The sequence below is a fragment of the Blennius ocellaris genome, assembly GCF_963422515.1.
Source record: "Blennius ocellaris genome assembly, chromosome: 14".
Lineage (NCBI taxonomy): Eukaryota > Metazoa > Chordata > Actinopteri > Blenniiformes > Blenniidae > Blennius > Blennius ocellaris.
In genome coordinates, this window is record NC_137663.1 from 25,117,844 (window position 1) to 25,135,074 (window position 17,231).

Here is a 17,231-nt window from a genome sequence, read left to right on the forward strand (position 1 = left end):
TCTGAAGCTGAAGTCTGTTCCCTTGGCTTCCACATGCAACGTTTCTCCTTTTCACTCTTATAATTCCATGTTTTGGTTCTTTATTTGTCAGTGAGTGCGAGCAAAGCATCAAGCCAGTGATTGAGGGAGAATTCAAGATGAAGTGGCTAATGGGGTAATTAAAGTGGACAAGAATAGAAGGGATGAATGATTTATGAAGGTGTGATCAAAGGGCAGGGTGGTAATCAGACCTATTGGTCCCGGATAAGAGCGGAAACACATGCTAATGGGGGGGGGGAGATGAAAGCAGAAGATTCCACCGACCAACTCATGAAATAAACAACACAGGTTGACCAGAGTGTTCACAACATCAGACAAAAGCACTCCAGTCTGGAGAGGGAAATTAAAAATATTAGCAAGACATGCTGGAGGGTGTGTGTTGGAAAGAATAATAATATTATGTTTATAAACTGAATCGATTTTAATACGTACAAAGTGGTTTTTTTTAACGAAGTCTCTTTTCTGTGTTCGTCAGTAAAAAGAAAAGTAATGTGCCGATTAGTGGACTGAATTACTTGATCTGCATGACGTTGAAAAGCTGTTAGACTCAACCAAGGCTGAGCTTTCAGGTCGTTTGTCATCCAAGTTGAAGGAGTTCCGATATCTGAGCCTGAACGTGGCTTTCATTCATTCATTCACACATGGCGGCAGGTTTTACATAAATATTCCAGGCTTCGCCATCGTCTGATATAAAGAGTAGTGTTTTTGTCTGGGCTGCCTCACGTCTTTCTCCACTCCATCCATCGTATGCAATAAAATGTAATAAAGAACGCGTCATAAGCTCCAGGCGAACTTCCATTTTAAACCAAACTTCAAATTTGCTTGATTCTTGTGTTTTCATGGTCGTTGTGCACGAGTATCGCGACGACTGGGTGAATAAAATAGAAGGCACACGACTCCCCATCATTTGACAAACACGTGAAGGAATAAAACAGAAGAGGACCCAGACCTGAGCCTTGAGGAACACCTCGGGTCAAACAGGAGAGCTATTTTCAGTGACGCAGGCAGAAAAAGAGTGAAAACCTCCCTGCATGTCGACGCACGATCGCCGCCTTCGCCTGTGACGCAAAACACACGAGTTGAATGGCTCCGACATAATCTCCCTTATCGGCCCCTTTCCTCCATCGGCGCCTTGAATAACCCTCTCATGTCCAGCGTTGTTGACACACTCTTTGGTCATAGAGCCGTGAGACTCGTGTCACACCTTCATCTCCCTATCTCTATATTTCACGAGAAAATACACTGAGAGTCGACCAGATGGGGCTGCCGTCATATGACACACAGGCCAAACACAGTGGGATGTCACAACAACGTTAAACGCAGAATAAAAAGGCCTTTTAACCCCCCCTGCTCCCCATACCACCACCACCACCACCACCACGTCTATAGGCTCTGTGTTTAATCAGCGTCTCTCCCGCAGGGTCAAAAGTCTGTTTGGGGGCCGATATGGACTGACGGATCCAACCAAACGCAGTTCCTGAGATAAGCGTGTCAGTAGGAGGCGATGGCGGAGTGGAGAGGGGAGCCGCTGGGACTTTGGACCTCCTTCTCCTCCTTCGCCTCCGCCACTCGGCGTCAGTCTCTCTCCCCTCTCGCTCGCTCCGGGTGGGAACCATGAAGATCGATTTTGCCCCCGTGCAGGTGCCCCTCCACAGGAGGCTGCAGACGGCCGCGGTGCTGCAGTGGGTCTTCTCCTTCATCGGCCTGGGTGAGTGCCGGAGGAGGGTCAACCTGTTCTTTCAGTCAGTCGCTCGGTGTTTGACCAAGAGAGGAGGGAGCCGAGCAGAACAGAACCACGACAAGAGAACCTCAACGAAGTTTGATTGAGTTTGTGTTTCTTCTTCCTGTCTGATGAGGCTTTTTTTTTTATTGGCCCTTGTCTCTTTTAAAACACATTATAAAGCCAGCAGAGTGGGTGTGTTCCACTCAAGAGTTTATTTATAACACCAGGGGGGAAAAAAACAACAAAAAACAACTTCTCTATCCCTCAAACTGCTGCTTTTTTTGAAGTTGAATTCTTGATTTTTCTATATTATATTGTGTGTACTATTCACTCCAAACACAACAGGTGACCCAGGTCGTAAAACCAAAACAAATCCAAAGTCTTCGATGTGGAAATTATTTACAATCGTGACCTTTGCAATGATCACATCCTTGAAATTTGAATTTCCCCTGTCAAACCACAGAGAGACATGTGAGGCGATGCAGCCTCGAGCTGCAGCGTCCAAAACCTCCACCAACGTTTCTGGACGCTTTAATCCTTCATATATACAGTTTGTTGTCGAAAAGACTGCAGGGGCAACTGATTCTTCTACAGGCTGCAGGGACTTTGGAGGTTTCAGGAGTAAAATCAACGACTGTGGGTAGAAAACGTGACGATAAACGATGAAGAGCAGCTGCGTTTTACTCTGAAAGGATCGAGAGATGACAGGTCTTATCTTTCAGAGGGCAAAGTGACGGAGATAAGATCAACAATGCAACGCGACGATAAAAGAGTTTCACCAACAGTCGTTCATTTTCTCCACCCAGAATTGTATTTTTTAACTTTATTTTAAAAGGTGCTGTAGAGATTAGTGAATTTATATTATTCATTTTTGTTTTTTTTTGTTTTTTTTAAAACACCCTGAACCTGAATTTGTTTTAAGTCCCATTTACCCCAACAACTTTGGGGGTCTTTAAAAAAAAAAAACATGAAACAGTCATTATTTAACCTCCTTGAAAAATTAAAAAATACTTTTTTTTTTTTAAGCAAAAAAATACCTTCTTATGACTTTTTCATTTGAAATGAAGGGGAAAAAAGTCATTTATAAACAAGCACTCCTCTTTTGTTGTCAATAACACAAATCCATTTCGACTTCCTGAGTGCGGCAGATCAATTGATTCTGTTTCGTTAAAGTCTATTAAACTCTTATCGGAACTTGTGCCGCTTATCACAATTATCGATCATCAATCTGTGCATCTCAAGATACGATTAAGATAAAACTAAACACATGAGATGTACGATAAACATCCTGCACTGGGCGGGAACCTATTCATTGACTCGTGTGTGTAAATTGATCCCTGCAGGCCTGGAAACACCAGTAGAGGGAAAAAACTGATAAAAACTGATAAATAAACATCAACATAAAGAGAACAAGAGTGTGAATGTGCACTGATGTTCTACAAACATGTTTCAGATGTAACATTAAAAAGAAAATCTGAACGCAAGAGCAGAGAACTTTATCATATTTTACATATCGAAAACGTGTTTTCATGAGGTATTGAGGTGAATTTTAAGTTTCTCATGCTGCTATCAGAATCAAAGAGGCTTTTAATTAAAATTGTTTTATTGTTTTGGATATTTTTGTGCAACAATAATCAAAAGCAAGCAGAGACAAGGACACACACAGTTGGATGAAGTCACATAGAATATAACATAACATAACATAACATAACATAACATAACATAACATAACATAATATAACAGGACAGGATAGAATAGAATAGAATAGAATAGAATAGAATAGAATAGAATAGTTGCTTTTAAAACATACACTAGCCGGTGCACATTTAAATACATTTTTTTTTGTTTTAAAAGCTTTGCCACCAGAGTGGTTAAAGAAAAATAAAAGAAATTAAGCCAAAAACAAACAAACTAACTAAACCAAACCAAAAAACTATTTGGAATAGACCAATTAAGAAAGAAATATATTGAAAGCATCCACATGTAAGACTATATATATGTATATGTATATGTATAATTATATTAATACACACATAAACACATGTACCATAACATTATAATGTACACATGATAATACACATAACAGACGCACACAAAACAACATGTTTACAAGTAATGCTAATTTTCAATCAGAATTATTATCATTGATTTATTCATTAAGGTTGTGATCATTTCAACAAGCTCCGCCCCCCTGGTATCACACACTCACATATAAACTTGATTTCTCCGTTTCTCGCTGATGTAAAGTTGGAAAACTCTTCTAAATGTGTCAAAACACAAGAAACGTATTTCACGTGCGCTGATTGGACATTTCAACTTTTCATTTCAAGCCACTTTTAATAAAACAAGAGGAGGTGCTGCAGGAACACGCCATGCACACGGGAGATGCCAAATAATAATAATAATAACAATAATAGACCTTTGACCCTTGGTTCATATAAAATCTGTGGGATGCTTCAGTCTCCTGCTCACAGTGTGTCTTGTCCTCCTCCTCCTCCTCCTCCTCCTCCTCCTCAGCACCCACCTGCATCTTCCTCTTCCTCTACCTGCTCTTCACCCGCTTCTGGCTCGTCAGCGTTCTCTACGCCGTCTGGTGGTTCTACGACTTCGACACGCCGGCGCGCGGAGGCCACAGGGTGCCCTTCCTGTGTGGCCTCACCGCCTGGGACTACATGCGGGATTACTTCCCCATCAAGGTGAGAGAGAGAGAGAGAGAGAGAGAGAGAGAGAGAGAGAGTGAGCGAGAGAGAGAGAGAGATGTAAAGCAGCGACAGAGAAAGCAGAATTAAAATCCATTTAAAAAAAAAGAAGCTCAACATATGATGGATCTTTAAAGAAGAGGCACTCAAATGCGAGTATTCAGGATGTATTCCTAGTCTACAGTTAAAAAAAAAAAAAGTCAATAGTAATTAAATACTCAGCTATAATTTAAGACAGATGTGATGATAGAAAAAAAAAAGGTCACAATTTGTGGGACGCTATAAAGGGAAGATGACAAACGTGAGTAGAAATAGAGGGAGAGAGAGAGAGAGAGAGAGGGAGCGAGAGAGAGAGACAGACAGAGAGAGAAAGGGAGAGACAGACAGACAGAGACAGAGAGAGAGAGTGAGAGAGAGACAGAGAGAGCGAGAGAGAGAGAGCGAGACAGACAGACAGAGAGAGAGAGAGACAGACAGACAGACAGAGTGAGAGCGAGAGAGAGACAGAGACAGACAGACAGAGAAAGACAGACAGAGTGAGAGCGAGAGAGAGACAGAGACAGACAGAGACAGAGAGAGAGCAAGAGAGAGAGAGACAGAGACAGAAAAAGACACAGAGAGAGAGAGAGAGAGACAGAGACAGACAGACAAAGACAGACAGACAGAGAGAGAGAGAGCCAGAGAGCGAGGGAGAGAGATAGACAGAGACAGACAGACAGAGACAGACAGACAGAGACAGAGAGAGAGAGAGAGGGAGAGAGAGGACATCAGAACATCTGCCAGTGATCTAATCAGTGATCTGCAGTCTCAGAGGTTTTATCTCCGTCCTTGACAGCGAGCGAACCTTCTGATACTCGTGTGTAGAGTAAACATGTGTAGAGTATATATGTGTAGAGTATATATGTGTAGAGTATATATGTGTAGAGTATATATGTGTAGAGTATATATGTATTCCATAGCTCTGAGTAAACACCTCCAGCTGCCAAGACACAAACTAGCTCCCGTCCTCTTGCACTCGCGAATCAGAGTCAAATATATAATTAAGATCTGGTTTGGTGACGAGTTTTACTCTGTTGTGTTTCCAGGTTGTTTTGTATGTGAATGTTTTATCAGTGAGACTCACCACACAGGCTGTGAACATGAGAAACCTCAGAAGATGGGGTGTCATTTTAATAGATCATGAGCCAAAGGATGCCGAGATGTGAAATAAAAGAGGTCCGAGGACGGAGCCTTGAGGAACCCCCACAGATTTCTATTCTCTCTCGTCTCCACAAGTAGGAAAGTCTAGGAAAAAAAGCCTTTTATTGCACTATTTATTCAGGCCTGATCCAGATTTCACACTTTGTGATCATGGATTCTCTATAGATCGGAATTATTTTTTTGTAAGTATCAATTTTACTCTTCGAGATGCAAATTCAAGCCGTGTGGAAATCCAATATTTCTCCATAATTATTAAAATATTGGACAAAATAAGACTTTTTTGTTGTTGTTTTTTTGGAGAAGAAAATTGAAAGTGAACATGAAATATAACCTTCACATCATCTGCGTCGTCTATGACGAGTCACATATGAGCCGGCTCATGTTGTCAAATAATAATTCAGTCACGGCCGCCTGTTATATAAGAAGCTCCAGCCACATGAGATAAGAGTTGATCTTGTGTGCAGAGCCAGGGCGCTCGTCTTGACGTGGTTTGCGGCGCCGGGCCTGGTTGCCGGGCAGCGTCACGGCGAGGAGGAACGCCGCAGGAGGCCGCTGACAAAAGAGGACAGTCTTCTGCAGGAACCTGCTCGCCGAACATCACGTCAACATGTGACTGCAGCTCCGTCTGGGTGTTTTTACACCGGCAGCTGCAGAGGAGCTGCTTTCACTGCGATCAGAATCCTATCGAGATAATGAAGCGCAATCAGCCGACTCATCTATAAATCTATAAATGCAGCTGGTGTTTGACCTGTGACTCTAAATTTATAACGAGAGAAAAAAAAAGTCTTTAGACAGAGTGAAAATGACTCTTCTAAGGTCTATTAATACTCTATTAGATGAGTTTTAAAGTCCTGTGGGGAGAGATAACTTTGAGATAAATGATGAGGATAAACTGTGCGTGACCCCTGCAGTGTGAGGTTTCTACTGCAGCTCAGGGGCGCCCTCTCGCGGCCGAGCAGGGAACCTGCAAGGCTTTTTGGACAAAATGACTGAAGGATTTTAGTCTTTTAATTATTAACACGTTTAACCACAGTTATAAAACCTTTTGAGAAGAATGCACCACAACAAAATAGAATAACAGCAATTTAAGAAAGAGTGCTCACTTCTTTTCTTTATCTACGAATAAAAAAACATATATTTCCACGCAGACTGGTGAAATAATAACGGTTGGATTTAAAGTTTAATAGTTTTTATTTGTTGTGGCGCAGCGTATATATGTTGACGAGTGATTTTTAATAACTATTTTTTATCTGGTTAAATAAAGGTTGAATAATCTGTATTTTGAGAAGGAAAAAACCCATAAATCTTCATAAAAACCAAGATTGATGGACCTTTGTATTTCTGTTGAAGGGGTCAAGTTACGAAAAAAAAATCTAAACAAGGAATTGATAATAATCTAAATCACACAGAACCGAAGGGCCTGTTTGCACCGAGAAATCCTCATTGAATGAGCTCTAAATAATTTTAATTTTAAATCTCCGTTAGGGGGCGCCACAGATCAGAATTAGGGCCAAAGTTGTTTTTTTATTTTATTTTAGACTCTCAGCCACAAGGCTTTCTAGAAAAGTTTCAAACGTGCGGCCTAAAAAAACAAGAGAGTTCAAAGATATTGATGAACCTGAACGACTCCAATGATTTTGATGAGACCTGTTTTCTAATCTACGCAAAAGCTGACGGTTATTATTTGCCGAGTCCTGCTTTTGTGTGTCGGTGAAAGTTGGCTTTTCCACCACCTTTCGGGACTTTATTACAGGAGAGCACAGACCGATATGTTAGTAGTACTTATACACCGAGGCGTCATGTGAACGTACACCGGGGGAAACTTTCTACTTAAAGACTTTTTTTTTTTTCCAAGAAGAACTTTTAAATTTGTCTGATTTGCACCCACCGGGTTGAAAGTGAATCATGTCCCACATCATCTGACCGTACGCCTCGTTAGGCCGCAGACAAAGAGCCCATGTCTGGGTGACTGTGAGGCAGTGTTTCTCCCGGGGAGCCCAATTAGTCTTATTGGTGTGTCTTTACCCCCACACCGCCATCAGCCCGGGCTCAGAGCTCGCCAGCTGACGCCCGAAGGCAGGAGATTCGTCCACGCGAACGCGGCGCCACCACCAATTCGCACGTAACCCCCTCCTGCAGAACGGCTCCACGCCGAGGAGCCGGCGGTGGCGGCCATGATGGCGCCTGTTTCCACTGTACGGGAAGAAAAAACTGCTGGGGGGGGGGGGGGGGAATGGGGCGCGGCACGATCAGTTGAGTCGAGTTACGTGACTGGTGAAGTGACAAAAATGTTTGTTTTTTTTCATCGACTTTCCGTGTTTTCATCTTTCAGGAGGAGAATTTATTGATAATTTGCTTTTAGGAACTGTTATGAACTCAAACTTAAAAATTTTTTTTAAAGGCTACAATCATTTGAAATGAGTTTTATAGACAGAATCAAGATCATCCATCCATCCATCTATCCTTCTGTCTGTCCTTCCATCCATCCATCCATCCATCCATCCGTGGTTCGATAGATGGATGGATCCATGTATCCAGATGGATCTGTGTTTTCCTCCATCCATCCATGGATTCGTCTGTCCATCCGTCCGTCCATTCATCCATGCATGTATGGATGGATCCGTCTATCTATCCATCCTTCCTTCCATCCACCAGTCCGTATGGATGGATGGATCCGTGAATCTGAATGGATCTGTGGATCCATCCATCCATCCATCCATCCATCCATCCATCCATCCATCCATCCACCCATCCATCCATCCATCCATCCATCAGGTCTGCACTACATCACATGTTTGCGACTTAAATCAAACTAGCAACAATAATTAAAACAGACATTTGCTGACTGTGCGTTTTTCATTGAACATAATATCACGACAGTTTCATCGACATGATGTTCTGCTGCACAGACACACGGCTCAGACCTGCACTTTGAAACCCCCCCCCAAAAAAAACAACCAAAAAAACACGACCTGCACTTTGGGAAAAACAAAAACCAAAAACCAAAGAGTCCAGTAAAGTTATAAAAGTGAGGGCTTTAGCTTCTCGGTGGGCACGTCTCTGTTTTGACGGAACTCCTGAGTGGAATTTGAGCTAATGATCGACTGTGTGACCCGAGCCGGAGGCAGCTGGAGGAGCTCACAGTGCAAACAAACAACCAAACATGTTGATCGCCTACATCGAGGATCCCGCAGGACGGCGGCGCCTGATAACCACAGTTAACGCCTCAGACCTGCGTGGCCTCGATTACCAACCTCGATACCACCGGTGGTATTGTTTTTCTTCGTTCGGGGTGAGCCGGGGAGCAAAACAAGCCTCGGCACGTGACGAACTGACTTTTGACTTTTGACTTTTGACATTACTGTTCCAGGAAAGCGGCGCTCCGCAGGTGGAGGGTCAATCAGACCGTCAGGGATTGAGGCACCGCAGAGCGATTAATGTTCAATATGTCTGGTTGTTCCCTCTACATCAGGGGTGGCCAACCCTGGTCCTCGAGAGCCGCAGTCCTGCACGTTTTAGATGTCTCCTCACATCAATACAGCTGACAGCAATTAGTGGCTCCTTGTCAAGCTTTCTGCAGAGCCTCATCATGACAACAGGTGTGTTTGAGCAGGGAAACATCTAAAACATGCAGGACTGCGGCTCTCGAGGACCAGGGTTGGCCACCCCTGCTCTACATGGTGATCCTCGCCTCCACGCCGAGCTCCAGTCACATACGTATGTTTAGCTAATCAAGTTACGCAGTAACTAATCAATACCTGCAAAGCACACGTGAATCTAGGACACTTTTTTTTTTGCCAAAATAAAGTCTTGAATTGATTTCACAATTTTGTCTCGCCAATGTAACTGTTACGTTAAACCGAGTGGTGAAACTGTTTTCCCTGGCGCCTTTTTAAAAAAAAGTTGCTCAAATCTGGCTCGGAGCTTTTTGCTTGGCAACACACATTTGCAGACATTGAGCGAAAGCCAGAGTCTTTCAGGGTCGAGGGATCAAAGAGTATAAAAAAACTGTGCCTTTGATCACAGGTGAATCTAATTGTGTTAGAAAAAAAAATCACAATTAGACCAATTTAATCTGGAGCAGACCTGAGACACTGCCGATGGCTTTTATTGTGGTAAATTGGAGAATTGGTTTGGGGGTTGCAGTCCAAAATGCTGGAAACATGGCCTGGAACATGTTGGGACTTTTTTTTTTGGATTGTACTGAAAAGAGAAAGTAGTTGGAACGTCTTCACTGGTGGGCGACTGAGACTTTTCTATATCTGCACCTACACTCTGGAATTCTGTACTGAACTTAACACCTTCCAAGTTCTCAGCAAAACTCAGCTGTTCGGAACGGCTTTTAATACTTTGAGCATAAATCTATTTCTTTTATTATGTGTTTTCTATGACTGGTTTTTTTTTATGGCGTTTCCCTATTTTATGTTTGTTGATTTTATGATGTAAAGTGTGTTTGACTTAATAAGCGCTATACAAATAAATTATTATTATTATTATTATTATTATTATTATGAAAAATACAAGCTTACAATTTTTTTCTGAATTAATGAAAAAATTATTTCAGAAATGAATGAATTCAGAAAAACAGAGCCAAATGTTTTTTAATAATTATTTTTTCTCATAATTATGAGACAATATCTCAGAAATTCAGAAAAATAGAGCCAAATATTTTCTATAATGTATTTTTTCCTCACAATTATGAGATAATTATCTCATTAATTCAGAAAAACAGAGTCAATATTTATTATTCATGTGAATGCAATATGCTTCCATATAAACTGGTAACATCGTTAATTAAATTAAGTTGATTAATTCGATCAAATGCAAAAAACTTGATTGATGTTACCAATTGAAGCAATTCAGTTAAGTTTGTCCAACTATTTTCTTCCCCCCCCAAAAAAAACCCCCAGAGCACAATGAGAAAATCGGTGCACAGACAGCAGAACCTCCCGCTGAGCCTGAATTCTACATTTTAAACGAGAAAATCCCCCTGAATCGCCACCCGTCCTTTCCTGCCTTTGCGTCCCCACAGCTGGTGAAGACGGCCGACCTGGACCCGCGGCACAACTACATCCTGGGTTTCCATCCGCACGGCGTGCTGGTGGCGGGGGCGTTCATCAACTTCTGCACCTACGCCACGGGCTTCCGGAAGCTGTTCCCCGGCCTCACCAGCTACCTGCTCATGCTGCCTCTGTGGTTCCGGGCACCGTTCTTCAGGGACTACATCATGTGTGCAGGTGTGAGAATGTCGCATTCAGCCAACGTTTACTTTTGCTTAAAAAATACAACAACCCTTTGAGCTGTTTTTCTATTCCGATCTTGCCGCGCAGGATTGATTCCCTCGGACAAAGCGAGCGCGAGGTACCCGCTGAGCCGGAAGCGCGGCGGCAGCGCTGTCGTGATCGCGGTGGGCGGAGCCCCGGAGGCGCTCGACGCCCATCCCGGCACCTACAACGTCCTTCTGGCCAATAAGAAAGGCTTCATCAAAATGGCCATGGAACATGGGTGAGCGGCACCGGGGACACGTTTCACCCGCCGGATCGTTTTCCCCGTCACGAAGGATGATTGAATTACAGCTTGAGCTAGCGGGTCGTACCGGCCTCGTCCAAACAGAGCCTCATTCACGTCGGTTCCATGAAGTGTGGCGTAAAAGTAAAGCGGTCTCAAATCGTCCGATGGGCGACTACGTAAAAGTCACGGGTCTCGTGTCCTGCAGAGTATTTATTAGTAAACCAATACTCCTTTTTCTTTCCAGAGCTCACCTGGTGCCGGTCTTCTCCTTTGGGGAGAACGAGGTGTTCGACCAGGTGGAGAACCCCAGAGGAACGTGGCTGCGGTGGACGCAGGAGCGCCTGCAGGCCGTCATGGGCATCTCGCTGCCTCTCTTCCACGCCCGCGGCGTCTTCCAGTACTCCTTCGGTCTGGTGCCCTACAGGAAGCCCATCAGCACCATCGGTGAGCGTCCCCGTCCACAATGACTCAAAACATCGCAGTACCTCTGCCGATCACACAGGTGGCGCCGCCACAGAAATACCCCCGAAAAAAAACCCGTTGTTGTTAAGTGACGTCCTGGAGCGTCCAGGGTCGAGAGGTGTGGTGATGACGTCATCGCCTTCGGGCTAATGTGCGTCTTCATGTCAAAGTGGTATTTTGAAATTTCTCCACTCTGGAAGCGAGTATTTAAAGAAAACCCACGGTTTTCGGGCTCCGTGTGGATGATGAAGCGGTTCTGAACGTTTTGAAAACCTCTCCGAAGCCGTTTCCGTGGGTCTCCAGAGTTCCACGACTCCCCGTCCAGGTCCTCCTGGGACTGTTCTAGAACTGAGAGTCACTCGGGATGACGATCCAACTTGTGTAAACGGGTATAATTTATTTTAAAAGAAATCGTTGCCGCGTAAATGCAAAAATTATGTGTTTCAAGTTGTTGTGGACATATTCTACTGTATATAAATATAAGATAAGTCAGATCGTTTGGAGAAACGATCTGACTTATCGTATCGCCCTCTACAAACAAATAAAGAAGCAACGTGTTGACTGTCTTTACCCCCCCCCCCCCCCCCCCCCCCTCGTCCCCCCCCCCCCCCTCCCCCGACAGTTGGAAGACCGATTCAGGTGGAGAAGGTCGCGAAGCCGACGGCGGAGCAACTGGACAACCTCCACCAGCGCTACATGGACGAGTTGAGCAACCTGTTCGACGAGCACAAAGTCAACTACGGGGTCGACAAGGACACGCACCTCAACTTTGTTTGAGATGGACTGAGCGCCGGGGGGGGGGGGGGGGGGGGGGGGGGGAGGGGGACCCGGGTCTCTATTTATTGGTGAAGTTCTGTTGCTGCCGGTTCACATCCTGAATTCACGCTCTCTCTCTCTCTCGCGTGGCCTGTCGATGTCAATCCGTCCACCACGCCCCCTGCTGGAATCTGCTGGAACTGCACCGCCAAGGATGCGGAATTGAGATTGTAGGTAAATTGAATGTTGTGATTTTTTTCCCCCTCTGTTGATCCACATTAAATTTCTCCTTTAAACTCTTGAGTTTGTGTTTGATTGATTCAAATGTGTTCCCGTTTAAAAAAAAAATATATTTTCAATATCTAATTTAAATTATTCAGATATTTCTTTGAATCCCTTCAAATGAATGCATTTTGGTTAAAAAGAAATATGTATAAAAACACACGCACATACAATTTCAATCTTTTTATTTTTAAGCTAAACAAACAACTCCACACTTTAACTTTTCACTTAACTGCATAGTTAACACATCTATATTTACATCAGTTCACAAACAAAAGAAGATATTTCCCTCCTTGTCAATGTAAATAAAACACCTTGAATAAACCCGGGAAACTTCATTCATCGTTCAAAATTTTACTTTTAGTGTTTTTTGATATATATAATATCAAGTTATCTGAAGAATCCTAGTTATTAATGTCAATTAAGTGGATTTATCAACAAAAAAAAAGAAAAGAAAGAAACTTCTGAAAAGCTTAATTTGAACAAGTTGTGTTTTCTTGAATATTTGCATTCGATAGAATCTGTACAGACGCTTTTGGCTTTTGTGAAACATTTTCAAACAGGATCACAGGTTGAAGCCATTATTTATTCAGCAATAATCTCAGTATTTGGTCCATTTCCAAAATGTTGCTGGAGCCAAAGCTTCTCCACATATAAAGTAAAAGTATTTCAATGGACAGATTAAAGCTGCATTTTTATATTTGACACTTCAGTTTGGTAACTTTCTCAAGTCTTTACATTTATATTGAATAGGCGATGTGTTATTAAGCTCGGTGTCGCTTAGTCGTCTTCATTATATTATTTATATTTATTTTAAAGTTCTCATGAGCTCGCAAATCCCCAAATTTCCTTTTTTTTTTTTTAACCCCTTTTGAATACGACTTTAAACTGAAAAACAGTTAATACTATTGCAAAATGCTACATGACAGCATTTCCCCTGAATATAAATGCTATTTGTCTTTATTTTTTCTGGATTAAAAAGTTTATTGTTGGTCTGTTTTATGCTTTTAACCTGATTTTATGAAATACTGTAAAAAAAAATACAAAAAAACCCCAAAACAAACTTAAAAAAAAAATTCAAGGGGAAAAAAGATAAAAAAAATTGCCCAATAAAGAGTCGATCTGAAGCAACTTGTTTAATCATGTTAGTTCACAAATACGTCAAGTTTTCCTCGAATACTGCAGCGAAATATCAACTTTTCTTGTCACTTTAACCGGAATGTTTCAGTTTTGAGAAAAGATCACGACGATAAAAGAAGGATAAAGGCTTTGGAAGTTGCTCGTGTTGTAGGGAATCAATGCAAAGTGCAAAAATGAAGGTAAAAGGTGCAGCTGAGCCGGTTCGATTGAGGTTTCTGGACGATAAGAGCGTCTATGAACTCTGCCACCTTCACTCTGAGATGGCAGAACTGTGATATTTCCAAATATAGACAGGACAATGCCCTTTACTTTCAACACAGTCTGGCCACGATGAATGTGTGTGTGTGTGTGTGTGTGTGTGAGGCTGATGAAACTGCTGGCAAACAGTAGAAGAAATGACAGCGGACGATGACTGATGCAAGGCAGCCGAGGGGTTTCGTATCTTAGCGGGGACCGGCGTGTGTTTCTGCTGTTAAATTGCGATTAGCTGCGAGCTGCACGGCGCTTTATATTGAAAGGGAAGTGATGTTTGTCGGGGAAATTTCTGTTGCGTCAAGAGGCTTTAAAGCAGATCAGCTGGTTTCAGAGTTGGTGGTTTTCTTGTGTTCGGTAAAAAGACGGTATTTGAGTGAGGTTTTGAAACCATTCTCGCAAAGGTTTGTCAAATACGTTTGATTTTAGGGGTGAAATGAAGAATTGATAATCATATTTGAATACAGAGTTGAACAAAGGAGATGGAAGTGAGCGGATTTTCCATTGGTATATAGGGAAAACACAAACCTTACGTAGTGTTTCGGGCGTCCGTTTCCACGGCAACGACGCTCGGAGCCACTGAGAACAAAACTTTTTGAAAACAGTTGTAGTGGTGGACATTTTTAAAAAGGCTTCGACTTTGTGGAAACGGGGGGGGAAATGCAACTTGAAAAAAAAAAAGAAGAAGCCCCGACTTGGTTAATATTAATAGAGAAAAAAACTCTCTCTCTCTCTCTATATATATATATATATTTAAAAAATGCTTTAACTTGATCGCCGTGGAAACGGGAGAAAACACAACTTTGAAAATGCTCCTAAACAGGCTAAAATGCAGATGCGCAGCGCGGTGGTAGTAAACAGTTCTTCTGCACATGCTCAGTACGTATATGAACAATAACAACATTTCCTCCAGAGTGTCAAGAATCCCAGTTCACGTTCTCCTGGCACTTGGTACTTTTATTTTGACAGTCACTATAATAACAAGCCGGCTTCCTCATCCATCCATACAGATGTCTGTGAACTTCAATGTTCATTTTATGTTGTTCTCTATTAATTGTCTTTAAAAACATTGTCGCATAAACACAGAACTTTCCGGAAAACAAAAACGACGTGATTAGACAGAGCTTAAACCAGCTCTCAACTGTTTTCATACTGTTTTAGACTTTTTATCCATTTTTTTCCAGTTTTTGTCTAGTAATACAGCTTTTCCATCATATTCATGCAGTTTTTAACCCTTTTATGCAGTTTTTCCAGCTTTCATGGAGTTTTAAACCAATTTCATCGAGTTTTTGTGCCGTTTTTACATATATTTCCTGCAGTTTTTATAGTTTTTAATGCAGTTTTTATGCCGGTTTCGACTGTTTTCTCATAGCTTTTATGTAGTTTCTTCAGTCGTATTGCAGTTTTTGACAGTTTTCTTCTAGTTTGTATGCAGTTTTTACAGTTTTCATGCAGTTTTCACCAGCTTTGTTCCAGTTTTGACTGTATTTATATAATGTTTATGCAATTTTTGCAGTTTACATGCAGTTTTTTTCATCCAATTTTAGTTTTTATGCGCTTTCCCTACAGTTTTCATCCAGTCGTCATGCAGTGGACTCTGTTGTTGGAGGAGCTGCAGCTGATAGCTGTCAGGACCGCAGGTGATCTTGGGAATAACAACATTATTGGCTTATTTTTGAAGACGGCGGTCAAAGTGCGAAAGAATCACCGGCCCAGTTAATCACTGAATCCTTCAGTCTGTATCTTATCTTAGGAGTGTTTTCCTACAAGGAAAAACAAAACATTGATGAACCTCTGGTTGGAAACATTAAAAGAAAAACATCATCGTCAATGAAATCTGAGCAATAATCAAGCTGTCTTTGACTATTTTGTTTATTCCTCTTGCACTGAAAAGAGAAAAATCATCTTGCTTGATATCGAATGCGTAGATAATTTGGTTTCAACCTCACTGACACAGAGTACAGTCATTATATAAGAATGCAAAATCTATCAGTGAAAACGGGCTTTATTAAATAGATGTTGTGTAATACGTGAACGAATTACTTCAGAGGAGCAACGATGAGTTGAAGCTCCAGTCAAACCTCCGTCTCCTCCTCAACTCAAGCCACCAGTCTATTCAACTCAGAAGCACAGAGATTGAAATATATTAGAACGTGCCATCGCCATCCCACGTGCTGTTTCTCAACTGTGACCTGATGTCAAGGACTTTATGGTCGATTTCATCAAAAAGCAGTTATGATTCTTGGCAGGATCCCACCAGATATGTGATATCAGTTTTGGGGCAAACAGCGACAGATACAAAGTGCAAAGGAGGATTTTTTTTTTCTTTCTTTCTGTTCAGTCGACATTGAGGATGATATTTAATTTGTGGAAAATCCCGACGGCAGCAGAAACACCCAGTCCAGTGAACGCATGACCTCTGACACAGACAGAAAAAGCTGTTTATTCAGTTTATCGTTGAACTGTGTATTTTGGGAGCTGAAGCGTATAATTAATCGGGGTTTCATAGATTAAATCAAACTTCAGGACTGGATTTCAACTTCATACAAACTGAGATCAACTGATTTAATTTAACATCAGTGTCACCCCAGAGGTTTGCAGCCACTTTTCGGATTTTCCATCCATTTAAAATTCACGTGGCGCCACAAAAAACATGCTTAACTTTTAAAACAAGGCCAAAACAGCTTCTAAAATTTCATTTACAAACTGTATCTCATGTTATATTATATAGGATGGTGAACATTTCATTACATTTTCAACTGCTTTTGTACCTGCATTTCATGATTTCATCCTTCTTTTCCACTAGAATAGAATAGAATAGAATAGAATAGAATAGAACAGAATAGAAGGAAGTAATTTTAAATATGAATATGTTCAAAGCTTAAAGTGAAAAAGGAGATTGATTCTGGTTCTGCAGGTTTCTTCCTTTTAAATAGTTTTTCCTTTGGAGCACCTCACCTGCTTGCTCATGTGGAATTATTATTATTATTATTTCTCGGTGAAAGTGCCTTAAATGACTGTCTTGTGTTTGGCAGGAATAAAACTGAATTGAAAGGAATCGTGTGTTTTATGGCGGCAAAGTGAAGAAAACCTTTCAGTTTGCAAGTTCTGCCCTGGTGACTCTCTGCTGCTGCAGATCGTCGTGTGTTAAATGTGACTCCAGACC

The 17,231-nt window shown here is 41.8% G+C and overlaps 1 protein-coding gene across 1 annotated transcript; it reads left to right on the top strand.

Moving 5' to 3' along the window:
* Window positions 1–1,653: 1,653 nt before the first annotated feature.
* On the top strand, window positions 1,654–12,412 carry mogat2 (monoacylglycerol O-acyltransferase 2; the record flags this gene model as incomplete). Its single annotated transcript, XM_080509476.1, has 6 exons — window positions 1,654–1,747; window positions 4,281–4,459; window positions 10,695–10,899; window positions 10,993–11,167; window positions 11,418–11,617; window positions 12,258–12,412. 6 exons carry the CDS (start codon window positions 1,654–1,656, stop codon window positions 12,410–12,412), a joined length of 1,008 nt encoding a protein of 335 aa, XP_080365602.1.
* Window positions 12,413–17,231: the final 4,819 nt, after the last annotated feature.